Source organism: Tachyglossus aculeatus, chromosome 23 (assembly GCF_015852505.1).
Source record: "Tachyglossus aculeatus isolate mTacAcu1 chromosome 23, mTacAcu1.pri, whole genome shotgun sequence".
Lineage (NCBI taxonomy): Eukaryota > Metazoa > Chordata > Mammalia > Monotremata > Tachyglossidae > Tachyglossus > Tachyglossus aculeatus.
Genome location: NC_052088.1, coordinates 42,301,315 through 42,326,751, shown reverse-complemented (window position 1 = coordinate 42,326,751; position 25,437 = coordinate 42,301,315). Strand labels below are relative to the sequence as shown.

The 25,437-nt window shown below is 46.7% G+C and overlaps 1 protein-coding gene across 1 annotated transcript in view; it reads right to left on the bottom strand.

Annotated features, from left to right (window-relative positions):
- Positions 1-2,038: 2,038 nt before the first annotated feature.
- Positions 2,039-25,437, bottom strand: part of LOC119944753 (ectonucleoside triphosphate diphosphohydrolase 5-like) — a 42,222-nt gene continuing 18,823 nt past the window's right edge. Inside the window, 11 exon segments of the mRNA XM_038765886.1 lie at positions 2,039-2,250; positions 2,253-2,291; positions 2,381-2,496; positions 4,550-4,606; positions 10,805-10,945; positions 14,575-14,676; positions 16,704-16,765; positions 18,227-18,306; positions 20,189-20,277; positions 22,158-22,193; positions 24,293-24,368. Of these exon segments, the coding sequence (XP_038621814.1) occupies positions 2,062-2,250; positions 2,253-2,291; positions 2,381-2,496; positions 4,550-4,606; positions 10,805-10,945; positions 14,575-14,676; positions 16,704-16,765; positions 18,227-18,306; positions 20,189-20,277; positions 22,158-22,193; positions 24,293-24,368 (987 nt within the window). The 3' untranslated portion in view covers positions 2,039-2,061.

Below are 25,437 nucleotides of genomic sequence, written 5' to 3'. Positions count from 1 at the left end.
GGTGATCACGGGGGGCTCCCGGTCTTCAGCCCCATTTTCCAGATGAGGCCCAGAGAAGTGACTCGCCCAAAGTCAGCCAGCTGACAAGTGGCGGAGCCGGGATTCGAACCCGTGACCTCGGGCTCTTTCCACTTAAGTACTCGCCGCGGGGGCTCGCTGACGCTCAGTGTGTAGCCATCCAGGGGCACCCCCGGGGGCTTGGGAGTCGGGGGACCCGGGTTCTAATCCTGTCGGCTGCAGGCGCTCAGGCGAGGCGCTTTGCTTTTCTGTGCCCCGCGGCTCAGTGGAAAGAGTCGGGGGTCGCGGGTTCGAATCCCCGCCCCGCCAATTGTCAGCTGGGTGACTCTGGGCGAGTCACTTGACTTCCTTGTGCCTCAGTGACCTCATCTGGAAAATGGGGATGAAGACAGTGAGCCCCCCCGTCGGACCACCTGATCACCTTGTAGCCTCCCCAGCGCTTAGAACAGTGCTTGGCACATAGTAAGCGCTAAACAAAGACCAACATTATTATTATAACCTGATGACCCTGTATCTACCCTAGTGCTTAGCACATAGTAAGCACCCGACAAATACCATTGTTCTTATTGAAGCCGGTGCAACCATCCCAGCAATCTGATGGTTGTCCCTCTGGACGTATTTACTGAGCACTTATTGTGTGCAGGGCGCTGTGCTGAGCGCTCGGGAGAGGACCAGAGCTAATAGACAGACACCATCCCCGCCCGCGATGAGCTTACCTGCTTCTGTTCCTCCTGGAAATGTCCGGCAAGGACAGAGAGGGCAACAATTAATTAATAATAATAAGGGTAATAATTAATATCAATTATTATTAATAATGACAATTTTGGTATTTAAGCGCTTACTATGTGCAAAGCACTGTTCTAAGCGCTGGGGAGGCTACAGGGCGATCAGGTTGTCCCACGGGGGGCTCACAGTCGTCATCCCCGTTTTCCAGATGAGGTCACTGAGGCCCAGAGAAGTGAAGTGACTGGCCCAAAGTTGGCGGAGCTGGGATTTGAACCCATGACCTCGGACTCCAAAGCCCGGGCCCTTTCCACTGAGCCACGCTGCTTCCCTGTTAAGCGCCGACTCTGTGCCAGGCACTGTACTGAGCGCCGCTACAGTTCCAAGGCTAATCAGGTGGCGCCCGGTCCCTCACGGGGCTCACCATCTTCCCATTTTCCGGCTGGGGTCACCGAGGCCCGGAGACGCAAAGCGACCGGGCCCACGGGTGGCCAAGGTGGGATTCAAACCCCGGGCCCTCGTTAGATAATTAATGTTAGATATTAATGTTAGATGCTATTATCTAACATTAACATTAATGTTAGATGTCAATGCTAACATTAATATTATCCACCATTAATCTAACATTATCTAACATTAATATTATCTAATATCTAATGTTAATATTATCTAACATTAATGCTATTAATTAATAATAGCATTAATAATGCTATTAATGTTAGATAATATTATCTAATATTAAAACGGGAATCCAGAGGGGCGGCCACACCGCCGCCGCCTCTCCCAGGACCGACTTTTTCCCCCTCTTTTTTTTGCCAAAATAAGGAATTTATTATCTAACATGAGAACGGGAATCAGGAGGGGCGGCCACGCCGCCGCCTCCTCTCCCGGGACCGACTTTTTCCCCCTCTTCTTTTTGCCAAAATAAGGAATTTATTAATTAAAACGGGAATCGGGAGGGGCGGCCACGCCGCCGCCTCCTCTCCCGGGACCGACTTTTTCCCCCTCTTCTTTTTGCCAAAATAAGGAATTTATTAATTAAAACGGGAATCCAGAGGGGCGGCCACGTCACTGCCGCCTCTCCCGGGACCGACGTTTTCCCCCTCTTCTTTTTGCCAAAATAAGGAATTTATTACCTAGCATTATAATGGGAATCCAGAGGGGTGGCCACGTCGCCGTCGCCTCTCCCGGGACTGACTTTTTCCCCCCTCTTTTTTTTTGCCAAAATAAGGAATTTATTATCTCACATTAAAAGGGGAATCCCGAGGGGGCGGCCCCGGACGCGAACCATCCGGAGAGCGGCCCGGGCCCGTCCTTCAATCAATCAATAAATAATCTCGTTGGCCCCGGGGCCATCGGGAAGATGGGGAATAGCGGCCCAACCTCTCTGGTTGTCCCGAGGCGACGCCGGCCCCCCGGGCGGATGTCCGTCGGGCCGGAGCGCCGGTTTTCCGGCGCCGGGCTCAGCGGGAGAGGCCCAGAGACTGCAGCAGGTGGAAGGTGGCCCCCAACGCCCAGCCCGTCTCGATGTCGTTCACCTTCTTGGCCAGCTGCGAAGACAGACCGGGAGGCGGCGTTCAGTAAGTAGCCCCTCCTGCTCCTCCTCCTCCCCCCGCCGCCGGGTTTTCCGCGCCGTCACCTTCAGGAGCGTGGTGTCGGCGAAGCCGAAGCCGTCCCTCAGCAGGGCCGCGATGTAGGTGAGGTCCATGCAGAGGAACGGGCTGCCGGGCCGCGGGCCGTCCAACCGGTCGCACACTGCGGGGAGGAGACGGGCCGGCTCCCAACGGCTCGGCCTACTTGGTGAGCGCCTCCCGTCCGCCTGGCCCCGGCCCGGGCGGTGCTCCGCGCACAGACGGCGCTCAATAAATGCCATCGAACGAACGACGCGGCGGGCGTCTCTGGGCCTCGGTTCCCTCATCTGCCGGACGGGGGGTTAAGACTGTGGGCCCCAAGGAGGGCAGGGACTGGCTCTCGATGTTGCCGACTTGGACTTCCCAAGCGCTTAGTACAGTGCTCTGCACACAGTAAGCGCTCAATACATACGATTGAATGAAGGAATGATGAGACTGGACGGACCCCAGTGCTCTGTATGACGCCTGGCACATAGCGTTTAATACATAGAAGCCATGAAACGAAAGGGCCCCTTGTCTAATAATGATAATAATGATAATAATAATAATGATAGCTTCTAGACTGTGAGCCCACTGTTGGGACTGTCTCTATATGTTGCCCACTTGTACTTCCCAAGCGCTTAGTACAGTGCTCTGCACACAGTAAGCGCTCAATAAATACGATTGAATGAATGATGAGACTGGATGGACCCCAGCGCTCCGTACGATGCCTGGCACATAGTGTTTAAGACATAGAAACCATAAAACAAAAGGGCCCCTTGTCTGTTTAATAATAATAATAATAATAATAATAATAATAATAATTCTAGACTGTGAGCCCACTGTTGGGTAGGGACCGTCTCTATATGTTGCCAACTTGGACTTCCCAAGCGCTTAGTACAGTGCTCTGCACACAGTAAGCGCTCAATAAATATGATTGATTGATTGATAGCATTTATTAAGCGCTTACTATGTGCAAAGCACTGTTTGCACTGGGGAGGTTACAAGGTGATCAGGTTTACTTACAGATGAGGGGACTGAGGCGCAGAGAAGTGAAGTGACTGGCCCAAAGTCGCACAGCTGACAGTTGGTGGGGCTGGGATTTGAACCCATGACCTCTGACTCCAAATAATAATAATGATGATGGCATTTATTAAGCGCTTACTCTGTGGAAAGCACCGTTCTAAGCACTGGGAAGTTTACAAGGTGATCAGGTTGTCCCACGTGGGGCTCACAGTCTTCATCCCCATTTGACAGATGAGGGAACTGAGGCCCAGAGAAGTGAAGTGACTGGCCCAAAGTCACACAGCTGGCAGAGTCAGGATTCGAACCCAAGACCTCCGACTCCAAAGCCCGGGCTCTTTCCACTGAGCCACGCTGCTTCTCTAATACTAATTTCAGTATTTAAGCGCTTCCGCTGCTTAGTGTTCTACCGTCCTCTCCCAAGCGCTTAGTACAGTGCTCTGCACATATGGTAAGCGCTCAGTCGATACCGCCGCGGGAATGAAACGGGCGCTCTTAACAGTCCTACGGCCGGGAAGCCTCGATGGACAAAAAATGGGCGCTCATCTGGTGTTCCCTCCAGCCGGGCTCTGGCTAATCAATTTAAAAATAATAATGAGAATGATAATAATTGCTGTGGTATTTGTTAAGCGCTTACCCTAGTACTGTACTCAACGCCGAAGTGGGGCCCAGGAAACCGGGTTGGACGCGGCCCCGGTCTTCATCCCCATTTTACAGAAGGGGCCACTGAGGCCCAGAGAAGGGAAGTGACTGGCCCAAGGTCACACGGCAGCCAAGCGGTGAGCCCACTCTAGATGTTGCCGACTGGTACTTCCCAGGCGCTTAGTACAGTGCTCCGCACACAGTAAGCGCTCAATAAATACGACTGAATGGATGAAAAAGGCCAGCAAAAACCATCCGCCATCGCCCAGAAGTCGGGCCCTGCGCCGATCCCCTGCGAATTCTCGGGAAACAGGCGCTTAGTACAGTGCTCTGCACGCAGTAAGCGCTCAATAAATACGACTGAATGGATGAAAAAGGCCAGCAAAAACCATCCGCCATCGCCCAAAAGTCGGGCACCGCGCCGATCCCCTGCGAATTCTCGGGAAACACACGCGGTCCCCGCGCAATTCTCAGGGCCGGACGGGGGAAACTGAGGCCCCGGCCTGCAGCTTTCCCCCCTCGGCGCCGCTTACCTTCGCGAGCTTTCCTCTCAAAGTCCCGCACTTGGAGCGTCCCGCCCTTCTCCTCGTCTGAAAGGGAAGGAGAGAAGGATCAGGGCGGTGGGAAGCCGGAGATGGGAAAGGGGGAAAAGGGAGACGGGCGGGAGAGGCATTTTCTTTCATTCATTCATTCATTCATTCAATCAATCAATCGTATTTGTCATTCATTCATTCAATCGTATTTATTGAGCGCTTACTGTGTGCCGAGCACTGGACTAAGCGCTTAGGAAGTCCAAGTCGGCAACATCTAGAGACGGTCCCTACCCCACAGCGGGCTCACAGGCTAGAAGGGGGAGACGGACGAAAAAAGAAAACATATTCACAAAATAAAATAAACGGAATAAATATCAATCGTATTTATTGAGCGCTTACTGCGTGCAGAGCACTGGACTAAGCGCTTGGGAAGTCCAAGTCGGCAACATCTAGAGACGGTCCCTACCCGACAGCGGGCTCACAGGCTAGAAGGGGAAGGCAGAGAACAAAACCATAGTAACAAAATAAAGTAAATAGAACAGATATGTACAAGTAAAATAGAGTAATAAATCTGTAAATAGAATCAATCAATCGTATTTATTGAGCGCTTACTGTGTGCAGAGCACTGGACTAAGCGCTTGGGAAGTCCAAGTCGGCAACATCTAGAGACGGTCCCTACCCGACAGCGGGCTCACAGGCTAGAAGGGGGAGACAGACGACAAAACATACGAATAAAATAAATAGAAGAAATATGTACAAATAAAATAGAGTAAAAATAGGGTAATAAATGCATACAAACATACATGCATATATACAGGTATATTAACATTGACAGGCATATTAACAAAATAAATAGAATAAACGTGTACAAATAAAGTAAATAAAGATATACAAATGAAATAAATAGAATATGTACAAATAAAATAAATAGAATAAACGTGTACAAATAAAGTAAATAGAATAAAGATATGCAAATAAAATAAATAGAATATGTACAAATAAAATAAATAGAACAAATGTGCACAAATAAAGTAAATAGAATAAAGATATACAAATAAAATAAATAGAATATGTACAAATAAAATAAATAGAATAAACGTGTACAAATAAAGTAAATAGAATAAAGATATACAAATAAAATAAATAGAACATGTACAAATAAAATAAATAGAATAAATATGCACAAATAAAATAAATAGAATAAATATGTACAAATAAATAGAATAAATATGTACAAATAAAATAAATAGAACAAACGTGTACAAATAAATAGAATAAAGATATACAAGTAAAATAAATAGAATATGTACAAATAAAATAAATAGAATAAACGTGTACAAATAAAGTAAATAGAATAAAGATATACAAATAAAATAAATAGAACATGTACAAATAAAATAAATAGAATAAATATGCACAAATAAAATAAATAGAATAAATATGTACAAATAAATAGAATAAATATGTACAAATAAAATAAATAGAATAAACGTGTACAAATAAAGTAAATAGAATAAAGATATACAAATAAAATAAATAGAATATGTACAAATAAAATAAATAGAATAAATATGCACAAATAAAATAAATAGAATAAATATGTACAAATAAATAGAATAAATATGTACAAATAAAATAAATAGAATAAACGTGTACAAATAAAGTAAATAGAATAAAGATACACAAATAAAATAAATAGAATATGTACAAATAAAATAAATAGAATAAATATGCACAAATAAAATAAATAGAATATGTACAAATAAATAGAATAAATATGTACAAATAAAATAAATAGAATAAACATGTACAAATACAATAGAATAAATATATACAAATAAAACACACTATATACAAATAAAATCAATCGATTGTATCTATTGAGCGCTTACTGTGTGCAGAGCACTGGACTAAGCGCTGGGGAAGTCCAAGTGGGCAACATCGAGAGACGGTCCCTACCCGACAGCGGGCTCACAGGCTAGAAGGGGGAGACGGACGACAAAACATAAGAACAAAATAAAATAAATAGAAGAAATATGTACAAATAAAATAGAGTAATAAATGCATACAAACATATATGCATATATATACAGGTATATTATTAACATTGACAAGCGCATCAGGCCGAAACTCCTCCCCCTGGGCTTCCAGGCTGTCCGTCCATCCCCTCGCCCCCTCCTCCCTCCCCTCCCTTCTCTCCTTCTCCAGCCCGGCCCGCACCCTCCGCTCCTCCGCCGCTCATCTCCTCACCGGGCATCGTTCTCGCCCGTCCCGCCGTCGACCCCCGGGCCCGGAATGCCCCCAATCCCTCTGCCCACCCGCCAAGCTGGCTCTCTTCCTCCCTTCAAGGCCCTGCTGAGAGCTCACCTCCTCCAGGAGGCCTTCCCAGACTGAGCCCCCTCCTCCCTCTCGTCCCCCTCTCCATCCCCCCCATCTTCCCTCCTTCCCTTCCCCACAGCACCTGGATATATGGATATATGCTTGTGCATATTTATTACTCTATTTTACTTGTCCATATCTATCCTATTTATTTTATTTTGTTAGTACGTTTGGTTTTATTCTCCGTCTCCCCCTTCTAGACTGTGAGCCCGCTGCTGGGTAGGGACCGTCTCTAGATGCTGTCGACTTGGACTTCCCAAGCGCTTAGTCCAGTGCTCTGCACACAGTAAGCGCTCAATAAATACGATTGATGATGATGATGATATTAACAAAATAGATAGAATACGTAGAAATTACATAAATAGAATGAATACGTACAAATAAAATAAATAGAATAAATACGTACAAAGTAAATAGAATAAATACGTACAAATAAACAGAATAAATATGTACAAATAAATAGAATAAATACGTACAAATAAAGTAAATAGAATACGTACAAACAGAATAAATACGTACAAATAAAGTAAACAGAATATGTACAAATAAATAGAATATGCACAAATAAAATAGAATATGCACAAATAAAATGAATAGAATAAATATGCACAAATAAAATGAATAGAATAGATATGCACAAATAAAATGAATAAGTATGCACAAATAAAATCAATGGAATAAACATGCACAAATAAAATCAATGGAATAGACATGCACAAATAAAATCAATGGAGTAAACATGCACAAGTAAAATAAATAGAATAAACATGTACAAATGAAATAAATAGAATATGTACAAATGAAATAAATAGAATAAATATGTACAAATGAAATAAATAGAATAAGTATGCACAAATGAAATGAATAGAATAAACACACACAAATAAAATAAATAGAATAAACATGCACAAATACATAGAATAAACATGTACAAATGAAATGAATAGAATATGTACAAATGAAATAAATAGAATAAATATGTACAAATGAAATAAATAGAATAAATATGCACAAATGAAATGAACAGAATAAGTATGCACAAATAAAATGAACAGAATAAACACGCACAAATAAAATTAATAGAATAAACACACACAAATGAAATAAATAGAATAAACATGTACAAATGAAATAAATAGAATAAATATGCACAAATGAAATAAATAGAATATGCACAAATAAAATAAATAATAAATATGCACAAATAAAATGAATAGAATAAATATGCACAAATGAAATGAATAGAATAAATATGCACAAATGAAATGAATAGAATAAATATGCACAAATAAAATGAATAGAATAAATATGCACAAATAAAATGAATAGAATAAATATGCACAAATAAAATGAATAGAATAAATATGCACAAATGAAATAGAGTAAATATGCACAAATAAAATGAATAGAATAAGTATGCACAAATAAAATAAATAGAATAAACATGCACAAATGAAATAAATAGAATAAACATGTACAAATAAAATAAATAGAATATGTACAAATGAAATAAATAGAATAAATATGTACAAATAAAATAAATAGAGTAATTAATAAATAGGTCCAAACGTAAATACATCTTCACTTATGCCACGGGATCCCGGCCTCGCCCACCGAGCGCATGGTTTAGCGGGGCCTCGCAGGCCTCCGCGCCCCAAACTTTCCGTCCGTCAGGTCCTCTGTTCTGAGCGCTCCGGAGACAGCACTCTAATCATTCATTCATTCAGTCGTATTTATTGAGCGCTTCCTGTGTGCAAGACAGCACTCTAATCATTCATTTATTCATTCAGTCGTATTTATTGAGCGCTTCCTGTGTGCAAGACGGCACTCTAATCATTCATTTATTCATTCATTCATTCAATCAATCGTATTTATTGAGCGCTTCCTGTGCGCAAGACAGCACTCTAATCATTCATTCAATCATATTTATTGAGCGCTTCCTGTGTGCAAGACAGCACTCTAATCATTCACTCATTCAATCGTATTTATTGAGCGCTTCCTGTGTGCAGAGCACTGTGCTAAGCGCTTGGGAAGTCCAAGTTGCATAGCCATGGCATTTGTTGAGCGCTTACTACGTCCCGGGCCCCGTTCTAAGTGGTGGGGTGGAGCGCTTAGTACAGTGCTAAGCGCTTAGTACAGTGCTCTGCACACAGTAAGCGCTCAATAAATACGATTGATGATGACCGGACCCACTCTCCGTCCCCCGTGGGGCTCGCCGTCTCCTTCCCCGTTTTCCGGGTGAGGTCACTGAGGCCCAGGGAAGGGAAGTGACCGGTCCAAGGTCCCACGGCAGACCCAGGGCGGGGAATAGAACAAAAAAAGACGGCATTTGTTAAGCGCTTACTATGTGCCAAGCACTGTTCTAGGCACTGGGGAGGACACAGGGTGATCAGGTTGTCCCACGGGGGGGCTCTCAGTCTTACTTGCCAACTTGTACTTCCCAAGCGCTTAGTACAGTGCTCTGCACACAGTAAGTGCTCAATAAATATGATTGATTAATCCCCATTTTACGGATGAGGTAACTGAGGCTCAGAGAATAATAATAAAAATAATGGCATTTACTAAGCGCTAAGCACATAAATACGGCTGAATGAATGAATTGGACTTTCCAAGCGCTTAATCCAGTGCTCTGCACACAGTAGGTGCTCAATAAGGACAATTGAATGAATGAATAATAATGATAACAGTGATATTTGTTAAGCGCTTACTATGCGCCAGACACTGTGCTAAGCACATAAATACGACAATGAATGAACTGGACTTTCCAAGCGCTTAATCCACTGCTCTGCACACAGTAGGTGCTCAATACGGACGACTGACTGACTGACTGAATGAGTAATAATGATAAGAGTGGTATTTGTTAAGCGCTTACTATGTGCCAGACACTGTGCTAAGCACATAAATACGACTGAATGAATGAACTGGACTTTCCAAGCGCTTAACCCAGTGCTCTGCACACAGCAGGTGCTCAATAAGGACGACTGACTGCAAAGCACCATTCTAAGCGCTGGGGAGGATACAAGGTGATCAAGTTGTCCCACGGGGGGCTCTCAGTCTTAATCCCCATTTTACAGATGAGGTCACTGAGGCTCAGAGAATAATAATAATAATAATGGCAATTATTAAGCGCTTACTATGTGCAGAGCACTGTTGTAAGCGCTGGGGAGGATACAAGGTGATCAGTTTGTCGCACGGGGGGCTCACAGTCTTAATCCCCATTTTACAGATGAGGTCACTGAGGCTCAGAGAATAATAATAATAATAATAATGGCATTTATTAAGCACTTACTATGTGCAAAGCACTGTTCTAAGCACTGGGGAGGATACAAGGTGATCAGGTTGGCCCATTGGGGGGGCTCTCGGTTTGAATCCCCATTTTACAGATGAGGGAACTGAGGCTCAGAGAAGTGAAGTGACTTGCCCAAGGTCACCCAGCAGACATGTGGGGAAGCGGGATTCGAACCCACGACCTCTGACTCCAAAGCCCGGGCTCTTTCCACCGAGCCCCGCTGCTTCTAGAGCCCACGACCCTTCTTGGCACGTCGCCGGCTTCTTGACGACCAGTCTTCTAGACTGTGAGTCGGGTAGGGACCGTCTCTCTATGTCGCCAACCTGTACCTCCCAAGCGCTCAGTACAGTGCTCCGCACACAGTAAGCGCTCAATAAGTACGACTGAATGAAGGAAGGACCCGCGATTCCCCTGCTGCGGGGCCACGGGACGGATGCATTCCCACCCGTGGTCCATCGGTCGATGGCGTCTACCGGGTGCGGAGCACTGTACTGAGCAAACTCACAGGCGCCGTCCCAGCCGCGGCACTGTACTGAGCGCTTGGGAGAGGCCGGTCCCCGCCCCCGCCCCGGGCCCGGCGGACTCACCGATGAGCTGCGCGTCCACGGCGCGATCGTAGTAGTAGGAGAAGGCGTAGAAGGAGCCGCGGCGGATCTCGGCGGGCTGGTGTAGCCTCCCCCGGACCACCCGCGCCACCTCGGCGTAGCAGGACTCGAACCCAGGCTCCCCTGCCGGCCCGAAGAGACACCCCCGCCCCGGGGGGGGGGCCCTCAGGACCCACGGTCTCCATCCCCACCGGACTCGGGCGCTCAGTCCACTGCCCCGCACACGGCAGTACCAACGATGGCATTTGTTGAGCGCTTACTATGTGCCGAGCACTGCTCTGAGCGCCGATATAAGGTGATGAGGTGGTCCCACGGGGGCTCCCAGTCTTCATCCCCATTTTCCAGATGAGGGAACTGAGGCCCAGAGAAGTGAAGGGACTGGCCCAAAGCCACCCAGCTGGCAAGCGGCGGAGCGGAGATTCGAACCCGCGACCTCGGACTCCCAAGCCGGGGCTCTTTCCGCCGAGCCCCGCTGCCTGAGGGAGCGCTCCATAAGTAGGACTGAATGAACTGGACGGCTAGGGGCGGGGCTCGGCGGAAAGAGCCCGGGCTTGGGATTCGAGTCTTGTCGCCCACTGTGGGGTAGGGACCGTCTCTCTATGTTGCCAACTTGTGCTTCCCAAGCGCTTAGTACAGTGCTCTGCACACTGTAAGCGCTCAATAAATACGATTGATTGATTGATTGACGGTCGAACGATCAACGGACACGTTCCCTGCCCACCATGAGCTGGCACACGGTGGGAGCGTCTCTCTATGTTGCCAACCTGTGCTTCCCAAGCGCTTAGTACAGTGCTGTGCACACAGTAAGTGCTCAATAAAGACGATTGATGATGATATGTTGCCAACTTGTACTTCCCAAGCGCTTAGTGCAGTGCTCTGCACACAGTAAGCGCTCAATAAATACGATTGACTGAATGAATGAATGAGAAGCAGCAGGGCTCAGTGGAAAGAGCCCGGGCTTCAGAGCCCGAGGTCACGGGTTCAAATCCCAGCCCCGCCTCTTGTCAGCTGGGTGGCTTTGGGCAAGTCACTTCACTTCTCTGGGCCTCAGTTCCCTCATCCGGAAAATGGGGATGAAGACTGTGAGGGCCCCCCGCAGTGGGACAACCTGATCACCTTGTAACCTCCCCAGCGCTTAGAACAGCATGTAGTAAGCGCTTTATAAATGCCACCATTATTATTATCATTATTAGTACGCACTGCTCGTTCTAAGCGTGGGCTGCTTCTGGTGGCAGTGCCCTCTCCCAAGCGCTCAGTACAGTGCTCCGCACACAGTAAGCGTTCGATAAATACAACTGAATGAACAAATACTGTAAAAAAAACCCAACACCTGGGCTGTTTCTGGTGGCAATGCCCTCTCCCAAGCGCTTAGTACAGTGCTCCGCACACAGTCAGCGTTCGATAAATACGACTGAATGAACAAATACTGTAAAAACAAAAACCACCTGGGCTGTTTCTGGTCACAATGCCCTTTCCCAAACGTTTAGTACAGTGCCCTCTCCCAAGCGCTTAGTACAGTGCTCCGCACACAGTAAGCGTTCGATAAACACGACTGAATGAACAAATACCCAAAAAAAAAAAAAAATACCACCTGGGCTGTTTCTGGTCGCAGTGCCCTCTCCCAAGCGTTTAGTACAGTCCCCTCTCCCAAGCGCTTAGTACAGTGCTCGGCACACAGTAAGCGTTCGATAAATACGACTGAATGAATAAATACTGCAAAAAAGTAAAACCACCACCAAAAAACCCCAATGAGCTTGTAGGAACCCCAGCATGTAGTAAGTGCTTTATAAATGCCACCACTATTATTATCATTATTAGTACGCACTGCTTGTTATAAGTGTGGGCTGCTTCTGGTCGCAGTGCCCTCTCCCGAGCGCTCAGTACAGTGCTCCGCACACAGTAAGCATTCGATAAATACGACTGAATGAATAAATACTGTAAAATAAAACCACCACCAAAAAACCCCAATGAGCTTGTAGGAACCCCAGCACGTAGTAAGCGCTTTATAACTGCCACCATTACTATTATCATTATTAGTACGCACTGCTCGTTCTAAGCGTGGGCTGCTTCTGGTTGCAGTGCCCTCTCCCAAGCGCTCAGTACAGTGCTCCGCACACAGTAAGCGTTCGATAAATACGACTGAATGAACAAATACTGTTAAAAAAAACCACCTGGGCTGTTCCTGGTCGCAGTGCCCTCTCCCAAGCGCTCAGTACAGTGCTCCGCACACAGTAAGCGTTCAATAAATACGACTGAATGAACAAATACTGTAAAATCAAAAACCACCTGGGCTGTTTCTGGTCACAATGCCCTTTCCCAAGCGTTTAGTACAGTGCTCCGCACACAGTAAGCGTTCATTAAATACGACTGAATGAATACTGTAAAAAAAAAAAAAAAAAACCTGGGCTGTTTCTGGTCGCAGTGCCCTCTCCCAAGCGCTTAGTACAGTGCTCCGCACACAATAAGCGTTTGATAAATACGACTGAATGAATAAATACTGTAAAAAAATAAAACCACCTGGGCTGTTTCTGGTCACAGTGCCCTCTCCCAAGTGTTTAGTACAGTGCTCCGCACACAGTAAGCGTTCGATAAATACGACTGAATGAACAAATACTGTAAAAACAAAAACCACCTGGGCTGTTTCTGGTCACAATGCCCTTTCCCAAGCGTTTAGTACAGTGCTCCGCACACAGTAAGCGTTCAATAAATACGACTGAATGAATAAATACTGTAAAAAAATAAAACCACCACGAAAAAACCCCCAACGAGCTTGTAGGAACCCCAGCACGTAGTAAGCGCTTTATAACTGCCACCATTATTATTATCATTATTAGTACGCACTGCTCGTTCTAAGCGTGGGCTGCTTCTGGTGGCAGTGCCCTCTCCCAAGCGCTTAGTACAGTGCTCTGCACACAGTAAGCGTTCGATGAATGCGACTGAATGAACAAATACTGTTAAAAAAAAAAAGCTACCTGGGCTGTTTCTGGTTGCAGTGCCCTCTCCCAAGTGCTTAGTACAGTGCTCTGCACACAGTAAGCGTTCAATAAATACGACTGAATGAACAAATACTGTTAAAAAAAAAAACAAAAACCTGGGCAGTTTCTGGTCGCAGTGCCCTCTCCCAAGCGCTTAGTACAGTGCTCTGCACACAATAAGCGTTTGATAAATACGACTGAATGAATAAATACTGTAAAAAAAATAAAACCACCTGGGCTGTTTCTGGTCGCAGTGCCCTCTCCCAAGCGCTCAGTACAGTGCTCCGCACACAATAAGCATTAGATAAATACGACTGAATGAACAAATACTGTAAAAAAAAAAAAAACACCACCAAAAAACCCCATGAGCTTGTAGGAACCCCAGCGCTTAATAAAGCATTTAATACAGCGCTCTCCCAAGCGCTTAGTACAGTGCTCTGCACACAGTAAGCGTTCGATAAATGCGACAATGAACAAATACTGTAAAAAAAAAAAAAACCAAAACCACCACCAAAAAACCCCATGAGCTTGTGGGAACCCCAGCGCTTAATACAGTGCCCAGCACATAGTAAGCGCTTAAACCCCACAATCCTAAGGATTTTATTATTTATTCCCGGGCCTTCCCCGGGGGGGATTCCGGGGGCGGCCGTTCATTCGTTTAACCGTGTTTATCGAGCGCTTCCCGCGCGCGGGACACTGTCCTAAGCGCCGCTGGGAAAGGCCCGTCGGGCAGGTGTGAGCGGGCCGCCCAGTTCCGGGTGCGAATCCTCCGCTTACCTTCCGGGCTGCCCCCGTATTGGTAACTGACGCCCGCAAAGTGCCACTCGGCCTCCAGCCGCCGCGGGAGGCACGGGCTCCGGAAAGTCCGGCCGGACGCCCCTGGGGGGATAAAAAAATCCCCAATCATCCCAGTCTTGGCTACTTGGGAGGCAATTCCGAGGGCCGGGGGCCTCCCGTCACCCTCCCGTGGATGGACTGAGCGCCTTATTGGGGTGGGGCGCTGTACTGAGCGCTTGCAACGGTTCCACAGAAGTGGAGCTCACGGTCTAACTTATATAGCGATAAGCGGGGGATTTGAGAGGCGCCCGCAGGGGGATCGGGTCGGACGCGGTTCCCGTCCTACGAGGGACCGTTGGCCAGATGGGGAAACTGAGGCCCAGAGAGGCGCGGCGGCTTGCCCGAGGTCCCACAGCAGGCCAGTGGCGGACGTAGGATTAGAACCCACAACCTTCCCCCTCCTTCCTCTCCCCCTCCTCATCCCCCCGCCTTACCTCCTTCCCCTCCCCACAGCACCTGTATATATGTATATATGTTTGTATGAATTTATTACTCTATTTTATTTGTACATATTTATTTACTCCATTTATTTATTTTACTTGTCCATATTTATTTTACTTATTTTATTTTGTTCATATGTTTCGTTTCATTGCCTGTCTCCCCCTTCTAGACCGTGAGCCCGCTGTTGGGTAGGGACCGTCTCTAGATGTTGCCAACTTGGACTTCCCAAGCGCTTAGTACAGTGCTCTGCACACAGTAAGCTCTCAATAAATACAATTGAATGAATGAATGAGTATTTATTTATTTTACTTGTACATATTTATTCTACTTATTTTATTTTGTTAATATGTTTCGTTTTGTTGTCTGTCTCCCCCTTCTAGCCTGTGAGCCCGCTGTCGGGTAGGGACCATCTCTACATGCTGCTGACTTGGACTTCCCGAGCGCTTAGTCCAATGCTCTGCACACAGTAAGTGCTCAATAAATATGATTGAATGAATGAATGAATGCATTACTCAATTTATTTATTTTACCTGTACATATTTATTCTACCTATTTTATTTTGTTCATATGTTTTGTTTTGTCCACTGTCTCCCTCTTCTAGACTGTGAGCCCGCTGTTGGGTAGGGCCCGTCTCTAGATGTTGCCAACTTGGACTTCCCAAGCGCTTAGTACAGTGCTCTGCACACAGTAAGTGCTCAATAAATACGATTGAATTACTCTATTTATTTTATTTGTACATATTTATTCCACTTATTTTATTTTATTAATATGTTCTGTTTTGTTCTCTGTCTCCCCCATCTAGACTGTGAGCCCGCTGTTGGGTAGGAACCATCTCTAGATGTTGCCAACTTGGACTTCCCAAGCTCTTCGTCCAGTGCTCTGCACACAGTAAGCACTCAATAAATACGATTGAATGAATCAACGAATCTATTTATTTATTTATTTTACTTGTTAGTATTTATTCTACTTATTTCATTTTGTTAATATGTTTTGTTTTGTTGTCTGTCTCCCCCTTCTAGCCTGTGAGCCCGCTGTCAGGTAGGGACCGTCTCTATCTGTTGCCAGCCTGTACTTCCCAAGCGCTTAGTCCAGTGCTCTGCACACAGTAAGCGCTCAATAAATACAACTGAATGAATGAATGACTCTTTATTTTACTTTTACATATTTATTCTACTTATTTCATTTAGTTCATATGTTTTGTTTTGTTGTCTGTCTCCCCTTTCTAGCCTGTGAGCCCGCTGTCGGGTAGGGACCGTCTCTAGATGTTGCCGACTTGTCCTTCCCAAGCGCTTAGTCCAGGGCTCTGCACACAGTAAGCGCTCAATAAATACGACTGAATGAATGAATGAATATTTATTTATTTATTTTACTTGTACATATTTATTCTACTTATTTTATTTTGTTAATATGTTTCGTTTCGTTGTCTGTCTCCCCTTTCTAGCCTGTGAGCCCGCTGTCGGGTAGGGACCGTCTCTAGATGTTGCCGACTTGGACTTCCCAAGCGCTTAGTCCAGTGCTCTGCACACAGTAAGCGCTCAATAAATACGATTGAATGAATGAATGAATGAAAGAAGGCCGACCCCCGGCAATAGGGTCCCCGCCACCCCATCCTCCGTACCTCAACTTACCTTCCACGTCCAGGGCTCCCAGAATCGCGAGCCGGGCGGCTTTCAATCCGAAACCCAAGTAACTGCCCGGGAAACAAAAAGGGACAGGAACCGTCGTGACCCCCTTGACCGTTTGCGAGTAGGGACCGTCTCCATCTGTTGCCAAATCGTTCCTTCCAAGCGCTCAGTACAGTGCTCTGCGCACAGTAAGCGCTCAATAAATACGATCGAATGAAATCCCTGTGATGCCCGGCGGCCGCCACTCAAACCAAGAGTTCGAAAGGATCTGGGTGACCTTGGGCGAGCCGCTTCCCTCCTCTGGGGATGATAATAATAATGATGGCATTTATTAAGCGCTTACTATGGGCAAAGCACCGTTCTAAGCGCTGGGGAGGCTCACAGTCTTCATCCCCATTTTGCAGATGAGGGAACTGAGGCCCAGAGAAGCAAAGTGACTTATTTATTGAGCACTTACTGTGTGTGCTAAGTGCTTGGGAAGTAAAAGTCAGCGACATATTCATTCATTCATTCAACCACATTTACTGAGCGCTTACTGCGTGCAGAGCACTGGACTAAGCGCTTGGGAAGTCCAAGTCGGCAACATCTAGAGACGGTCCCTACCCGACAGCGGGCTCACGGGCTAGAAGGGGGAGACGGACAACAAAACAAAACATAGAAATAAAATAAAATAACATAAAACAAAATAAAATTAAATAATAAAATAAAATAAAATGATAAGATAAAATAAAATAATAAAATAAAACAAATAAAATAAAATATAATAAAATAAAATAAAAAAGAGAAAAGAAAATAAGAGAAAATAAAATAAAATAAAATTTTTATGAAATAAATAAAATAAAATAATAAAATAAGATAAAATAAGATAAAATAAAATAACAAAATAAAAATAAATAGAATAATCAAATAAGATAAAATGATAAGATAAAATAAAAATAATAACATAATAAAATATAATAAAATAATAAGATAAAATAAAATTATAAAATAAGATAAAATGAGAAGATAAAATAAAAATAACAATAAAATATAATAAAATAATAAGATAAAATAAAACAATAAAATGATAAAAATAATGAAAATAATGAAAATAATGAAATAAAAAATAAAATAAAATAAAAATAAAACAAAATAGAATTGCTCTGCCCTGCCAGCCCCACGGTGCTTGTGCCCATATCTGTCCCTCTTAAATCCACATCTGTCATTTTACTGATCTCTAGAGAGGCAGCGTGGCTCAGTGGAAAGAGCCCGGGCTTGGGGGTCCGAGGTCACGGGTTCGAATCCAACCGCCGCCGCCTGTCAGCTGTGGGACTTTGGGCCAGTCATTCAACTTCTCTGGGCCTCCGTTCCCTCATCTGTGAAATGGGGATGACGACTGGGAGCCCCCCGGGGGACAACCTGCTCACCTTGTAACCTCCCCTTGGCAGGCGGGGCTGCCGGTCTTTGTCCCCATCTTCCGGAGGGGGGCACTGAGGCCCGGAGGAGGAGGGCGGCGGGGGGCAGGCCGGGGTCCCCGGGGGTCTCACCTGTGGGTGTACAGCTCGTAGGAGCTGTTGAACATCTCGAAGGACGTGAGGTAACCGCTGGGGCTCTGATCCAGAGTCCTCTGAAAACCGGGAGGAAAAAGCAGAAACAGCGTCAGGGGCGTCCAGGACACCCTCGCCCGCGGCCGGGCCGAGCCGCTTCAGGGAATAACCATCACCACAGCGACGGCGCCCGCTCTGCGCCACCGTAGGCGCTCAATAAACACGACGGAGTGAATGAATGAATGAGTGTGTTGAGCGCTCACTCCAGGCCGGGCTCCGTACTGAGCGCCGGGATGGAGCCAGGCAAGTGGGGTCGGACGCGGTCCCCGGCCCACGGGGGGCTCACGCTCTTAATCCCCGTTTTCCAGATGAGGGAACTGAGGCCCAGAGAATCCTCATAATAATAGTAATAGAGGCCCAGAGAATCCTCAGAATAATAATAATAATAATAATAATAATAATGATACTGACGATGGCATTTGTTAAGCGCTTACTATGTGTCAAGCACTGTTCTAAGCGCGGGGGAGGAAATACAAGGTGGTCAGGTTGTCCCATGGGGGGCTCACAGTCTTCATCCCCGTTTTCCAGATGAGGGAACTGAGGCCCAGAGAATCCTCATAATAATAATAATGGCATTTGTTAAGCGTTTACTATGTGCCAAGCACTGTTCTAAGCACTGGGGAGGATACAAGGGGATCAGGTTGTCCCACGTGGGGCTCACAGTCTTCATCCCCGTTTTACAGATGAGGGAACTGAGGCCCTGAGAATCCTCATAATAATAATAATAATAATGATGATGATGATGATGGCATTTGTTAAGCGCTTACTATGTGCCAAGCACTGTTCTAAGCACTGGGGAGGATACAAGGGGATCAGGTTGTCCCACGTGGGGCTCACAGTCTTAATCCCCATTTTACAGATGAGGGAACTGAGGACCGGAGAATCCTCATAATAATAATAATGATGATGGCATTTGTAAGCGCTTACTATGTGCCAAGCACTGTTCTAAGCGCTGGGGAGGATACAAGGGGATCAGTCTTAATCCCTGTTTTCCAGATGAGGGAACTGAGGCCCCGAGAAGTGAAGGGACTTGCCCAAAGTCACCCGGAGCTGGGATTTGAACCCAGGACCTCCGGCTTCCAAGCCCGGGCTCTTGAGCCACGCTGCTTCTCCGGGGTATTTGTGAAGCGCTTACCCGGAGCCGGGCACTGTACTGAGCGCTGGGGCGGAGACGGGCACCTCGGGTCGGGCGCGGTCCCCATCCCCACTCATTCATTCAATCAGTCGTATTTATCGGGCGCTTACTGTGTGCAGAGCACTGTACTAAGCGCTTGGGAAGTCCGACATATAGGGACGGTCTCTACCCGACAGCAGGCTCACGGTCTTAGAAGGGGGAGGCGGACGACAAAACACATTGACAAAATAAAATAAACAGAATGGGGGGAGACGGACGACAAAATATATTAAAAAAATAAAAAAAAAATAGAATAGTAAATATGTGCAAGTAGACTATTTATCAATAATCTATTTATCGATAAAATAAATAGATTCAAAAGGGGCACGGCGGCTTCGGAAAATCGGAAGAGGTGAAGACGTCGGAGGCCTCGGTGGGGAAGCAGCAAAGATTTGCGGGAGGGAAGACGGGTTTTCTGGATTTTGGGGGGGGGGATGGTATTTGTTAAGCGCTCACTACGTGCAAAGCGCTGTTGTAAGCGCCGGTTGTGTCCGGAGGGTGAAATTTCAGAGCGCAGACGAGGGCACCGAGGCCCGGGGACGTCCCACGGCATTCCCGTGGCGAGCCGGGATGAGCCCCCCCCCCCTTTCCTGACCTTCCGACTCCCAGGTTTCTCCGGGGGCGGAGCGGGATTCGAACCCGGGCCCCCGACTTTCCCGTCCCGGCGGGGAGCGGATCGTTCTCCCTCCCGCTCGGAAAATCCCGGCGGGGGCGGCCAAAACGCTCACCTGGAGCCGGGGCCGGAATGTGATCTGGGTGGAGGCGCCTCCCAAGTCCAGGGTCCCGACGGTCTGCCGGTTCTGGCCGTGCAGCTGACCTGTAATGGACGCTTACTGAGCGCTCGGGAGACGGCGGTGTAGACACCCATCTTTTCTCCTCCCGGCCCTCCGCCCTTCATTCCGTCGTGCTTATTGAGCGCCTACTGGGTGCGGGGCGCTGTGCTAAGCGCTCGGGAGAGGACAACGCGACGAGCGGACGGTCCGGCCGTCTCCTCCCAGCCATTCGTCATCGGAAGAGGGGAATCTGTGGGCTCTTCCGGCTTTCCATCGTGCTTCCTGAGCGCTTCCTGGGTGCGGAGCGCTGTACTAAGCGCTCGGGAGAGTCATAATCATCATCGTCACGGGACTGGTTAAGCGCCTAATACGTGCAAATCAGGTTGGACGCAGACCCCTGACCCAGGTGGGGACCGGCGTCTCCGTCCCCATTTTCCAGAGGAGGGAACTGAGGCCCAGAGGAGGTCGCACGGCGGGAAAGCGGGATTCGAACCCAGATCCTTCTGCCCCCCACCCCCAGGTGGGTGTCAGCGGACAATGTGGGTTTGGTGTCCGTCTCCCCCGCTTCTAGACCGTGAGCCCGTCGTGGACAGGGATTAGAGAAGCAGCGCGGCTCGGTGGAAAGAGCCCGGGCTTGGGAGTCCGAGGTCACGGGTTCGAATCCCGGCTCCGCCACTTGTCAGCTGGGTGACTTTGGCCAAGTCACTTCGCTTCCCTGGGCCTCAGTTCCCTCATCTGGAAAATGGGGGTGACGACCGTGAGCCCCACGTGGGACAACTTCGTCACCTTATATCCTCCCCGGCGCTTAGAACAGTGCTTTGCACATAGTAAGCGCTTAATAAATGCCACTATTATTATTATTATTATTCATAAACTGTGAGCCCACTGTCGGGTAGGGACCGTCTCTATAAGTTGCCAACTTGGACTTCCCAAGCACTTAGTCCAGTGCTCTGCACACAGTAAGTGCTCAATAAATACGATTGAACGAATGAATGAAATGCTTTGCACATAGTAAGTGCTTAACAAATGCCATTAATAATAATAATAATATTATTATTATTATTATTATTATTCATAAACGGCACCCTCCCCACCTTCAAATCCCACTGATTTGAAGCTGATTTGAAGGTGATCAGGTTGTCTCCCTTCTAGCCTGTGAGCCCGCTGTCGGGTGGGGACCGTCTCTAGATGTTGCCGACTTGGACTCCCCAAGCGCTTAGTACAGTGCTCTGCACACAGTAAGCGCTCAATAAATACGACTGACTGATTGATTGATAAACGGCACCCTCCCCACCTTCAAATCTGGCTTTGGAGTCAGAGGTCGTGGGTTCAAATCCCGGCTCTGCCACTTGTCAGCTGTGTGACTTTGGGCAAGTCACTTCACTTCTCTGGGCCTCAGTTACCTCATCTGGAAAATGGGGATTAAGACTGTGAGCCCCACGTGGGACAACCTGGTCACCTTGTAACCTCCCCAGCGCTTAGAACAGTGCTTTGCACATAGTAAGCGCTTAATAAATGCCATCATTATTATTATTATTAAATCCCGCTGATTTGAAGGTGATCAGGTTGTCCCCCGTCCAGACAGTGAGCCCGCTGTCGGGTAGGGACCGTCTCTAGATGTTGGACTCCCCAAGCGCTTAGTACAGTGCTCTGCACACAGTCAGCGCTCAATAAATATGATTGAATGACTGAACGGAAGGCTTTGCACATAGTAAGCGCTTAACAAATGCCATCATTATCATTATTATTATTATTATTGTCTCCGTTGCTGAACTGTCCTTTCCCGGCGCTTAGTACAGCGCCCCGCGCGCAGTTTAGCACCCCATGAAGATGACGGAATGAACGGGGGAAAGCCGGGGAAAGACCTGCCCCCGGCATCAACCCTCCCGAAAGCGAGAGGCAATCCATCCGGGAAATCTATTACCTGTCAGAAAATTCACGGTGATCCAGGCCAGAATTCCTGAAAAACAGGGAAAGGGGATTTCAGTCGCCGCCTGGTTTTCCCCGACCCACGATTCCTGCCTTTTCGAATCCCAACTCCCACTAGCTGCCCAACCCCGGAAAGAGCCCGGGCTTTGGAGTCGGAGGTCACGGGTTCGAATCCTTTTTGAGGGTCTTTGTGTAACGCTTACTAGGCGCCAGGCTCTGTACTAAGCGCTGGGGTGGACACGGGCTAATCAGGGCAGGCCCGGGCCTCGATCCCCATTTTCCACAGGAGGAAGCTGAGGCCCGGAGAAGTGACCTGTCCAAGGTCACCCGGCCGACAAGATTCCTCAATCGATAATAACAACTAGGGTCTCCGTTAAGCGCTTACTAGGTGCCAGGCACTGTACTAAGCGCTGAGGCACGCTACTAATCACTTCATGGCATTTACTGAGTCCTTTCTGGGCTCCTTCCTCAATCGATAATAATAACTAGGGTCTCCGTTAAGCGCTTACTAGGTGCCAGGCACTGTACTAAGCGCTGAGACACGCTACTAATCACTCCATGGCATTTACTGAGTGCTCTTTGTACTCCTTCCTCACTCAATAATTGGCGTCTCCGTTAAGCACTTAATAGGGTGCCAGGCACTGTACTAAGCGCTGAGGCACGCTACTAATCACTCCATGGCATTTACTGAGCGCTCTTTGTACTCCTTCCTCAATCGATAATAACAACTAGGGTCTCCGTTAAGCGTTTACTAGGTGCCAGGCAATGTACTAAGCGCTGAGGCACTCTACTAATCAATCCAGGGCATTTATTGATCACTCTTTGTATTCCTTCCTCAATCGATGATAATAATTAGAGTCTCCGTTAAGTGCTGACTAGGTGCCAGGCACTGTACTAAGCGCTGTGGCACTCTACTAATCACTCCATGGCATTTACTGAGCGCTCTCTGTACTCCTTCCTCAATTGATAATAATTAGCATCTCCATTAAGCACTTACTAGGGTGCCAGGCACTGTACTAAGCGCTTAGGCATGCTACTAATCACTCCATGGCATTTACTGAGCGCTTTCTGTACTCCTTCCTCAATCGATAATAATAACTAGGGTCTCCGTTAAGCGCTTACTAGGTTCCAGGCACTGTACTAAGCACTGAGGCACTCTACTAATCAATCCAGGGCATTTATTGATCACTCTTTGTATTCCTTCCTCAATCGATGATAATAATTAGAGTCTCCGTTAAGTGCTGACTAGGTGCCAGGCACTGTACTAAGCGCTGAGGCAACCTACTAATCAGTCCATGGCATTTACTGAGTGCTTTCTGTACTCCTTCCTCAATCGATGATAATAATTAGTGTCTCCGTTAAGCGCTTACTAGGTGCCAGGCACTGTAATAAGCGCTGAGGCACTCTACTAATCAATCCATGGCATTTATTGAGCGCTCTCTGTACTCCTTCCTCAATCGATGATAATAATTAGTGTCTCCGTTAAGCGCTTACTAGGAGCAAGGCACTGTACTAAGCGCCGAGGCACGCTACTAATCACTCCATGGCATTTCGAGAAGCAACGTGGCTCAGTGGAAGGAGCCCGGGCTTGCAAGTCAGAGGCTGTGGGTTCTAATCCCGCCACTCGTCAGCGGTGTGACCTTGGGCGAGTCACTAAAGTCTTCTGTGCCTCAGTTCCCTCACCTGTAAAATGGGGATGAAGACCGTGAGCCCCCCGTGGGACAACCCGATCACCGGCGCTTAGAACAGTGCTTGGCACGTTCATTCAATCGCACCTACTAAGCGCTTACTGTGTGCAGAGCACTGTACTAAGCGCTTGGGAAGTACAATTGGATGGCGCTGAACGAATGCCGACGAAAAACAGATTTACTGAGCGCTTCCTGATCACGATACGGAGCGCGACGGACACGTCCCCTCCCTGCCGTGAGCTTCCCGTCCAGAGGGACGTCAACAGAAATCAAGGACGGCTACGTAGTAAGCGCTTCCCAAGAACTGTCATTATTATTTTTTACTACCCAAGTGTTGTGGGGCTGAGGGAGGGAGTGAAGAGAGGGGGCTAATACATCCCCATCTCCGTCCCCTTCTGACCCCGCCATGTGCCGCCTCCCCTTCGCGGCCGGTGGCGTCTACCTTCGGAGGAGCCGTCCATGATGCTCACGCTGTCCTCCGGGACCAGGAAGGGTGACTGCTCAAAGATCTCTCGGACCTAGAATCAATCAATCAATCAATCAATCGTACTTATTGAGCGCTTACTGTGTGCGGAGCACTGGACTAAGCGCTTGGGAAGTCCAAGTTGGCAACATCTAGAGACGGTCCCTACCCGACAGCGGGTTCACAGTCTAGAAGGGAGAGACAGAACAAAACATATTAACAAAAAATAAGTAGAAAAAATATGTACAAATAAAATAAATGAATGGAGTAATAATAATAATGGCATTTATTAAGCGCTTACTACGTGCAAAGCACTGTTCTAAGCGCTTGGGAAGTCCAAGTTGGCAACATCTAGAGACGGTCCCTACCCGACAGCGGGTTCACAGTCTAGAAGGGAGAGACAGAACAAAACATATTAACAAAAAATAAGTAGAAAAAATATGTACAAATAAAATAAATGAATGGAGTAATAATAATAATGGCATTTATTAAGCGCTTACTACGTGCAAAGCACTGTTCTAAGCGCTTGGGAAGTCCAAGTTGGCAACATCTAGAGACGGTCCCTACCCGACAGCGGGTTCACAGTCTAGAAAGGAGAGACAGAACAAAACAAAACATATTAACAAAAAATAAGTAGAAAAAATATGTACAAATAAAATAAATGAATGGAGTAATAATAATAATGGCATTTATTAAGCGCTTACTACGTGCAAAGCACTGTTCTAAGCGCTTGGGAAGTCCAAGTTGGCAACATCTAGAGACGGTCCCTACCCGACAGTGGGCTCACAGTCTAGAAGGGGGAGACAGACAACGAAACAAAACATATTAACAAAAAATAAGTAGAATAAATATGTACAAATAAAATTAATAAATGGAGTAATAATAATAATATTAATGATGGCATTTATTAAGCGCTTACTATGTGCAGAGCACTGTTCTAAGCCCTTGGGAAGTCCAAGTTGGCAACGTCTAGAGATGGTCCCTACCCGACAGCGGGCTCACAGTCTAGAAGGGGGAGACAGGGAACAAAACCAAACATATTAACAAAAAATAAGTAGAATAAATATTTACAAATAAAATAAATAAATGGAGTAATAATAATAATGGCATTTATTAAGCACTTG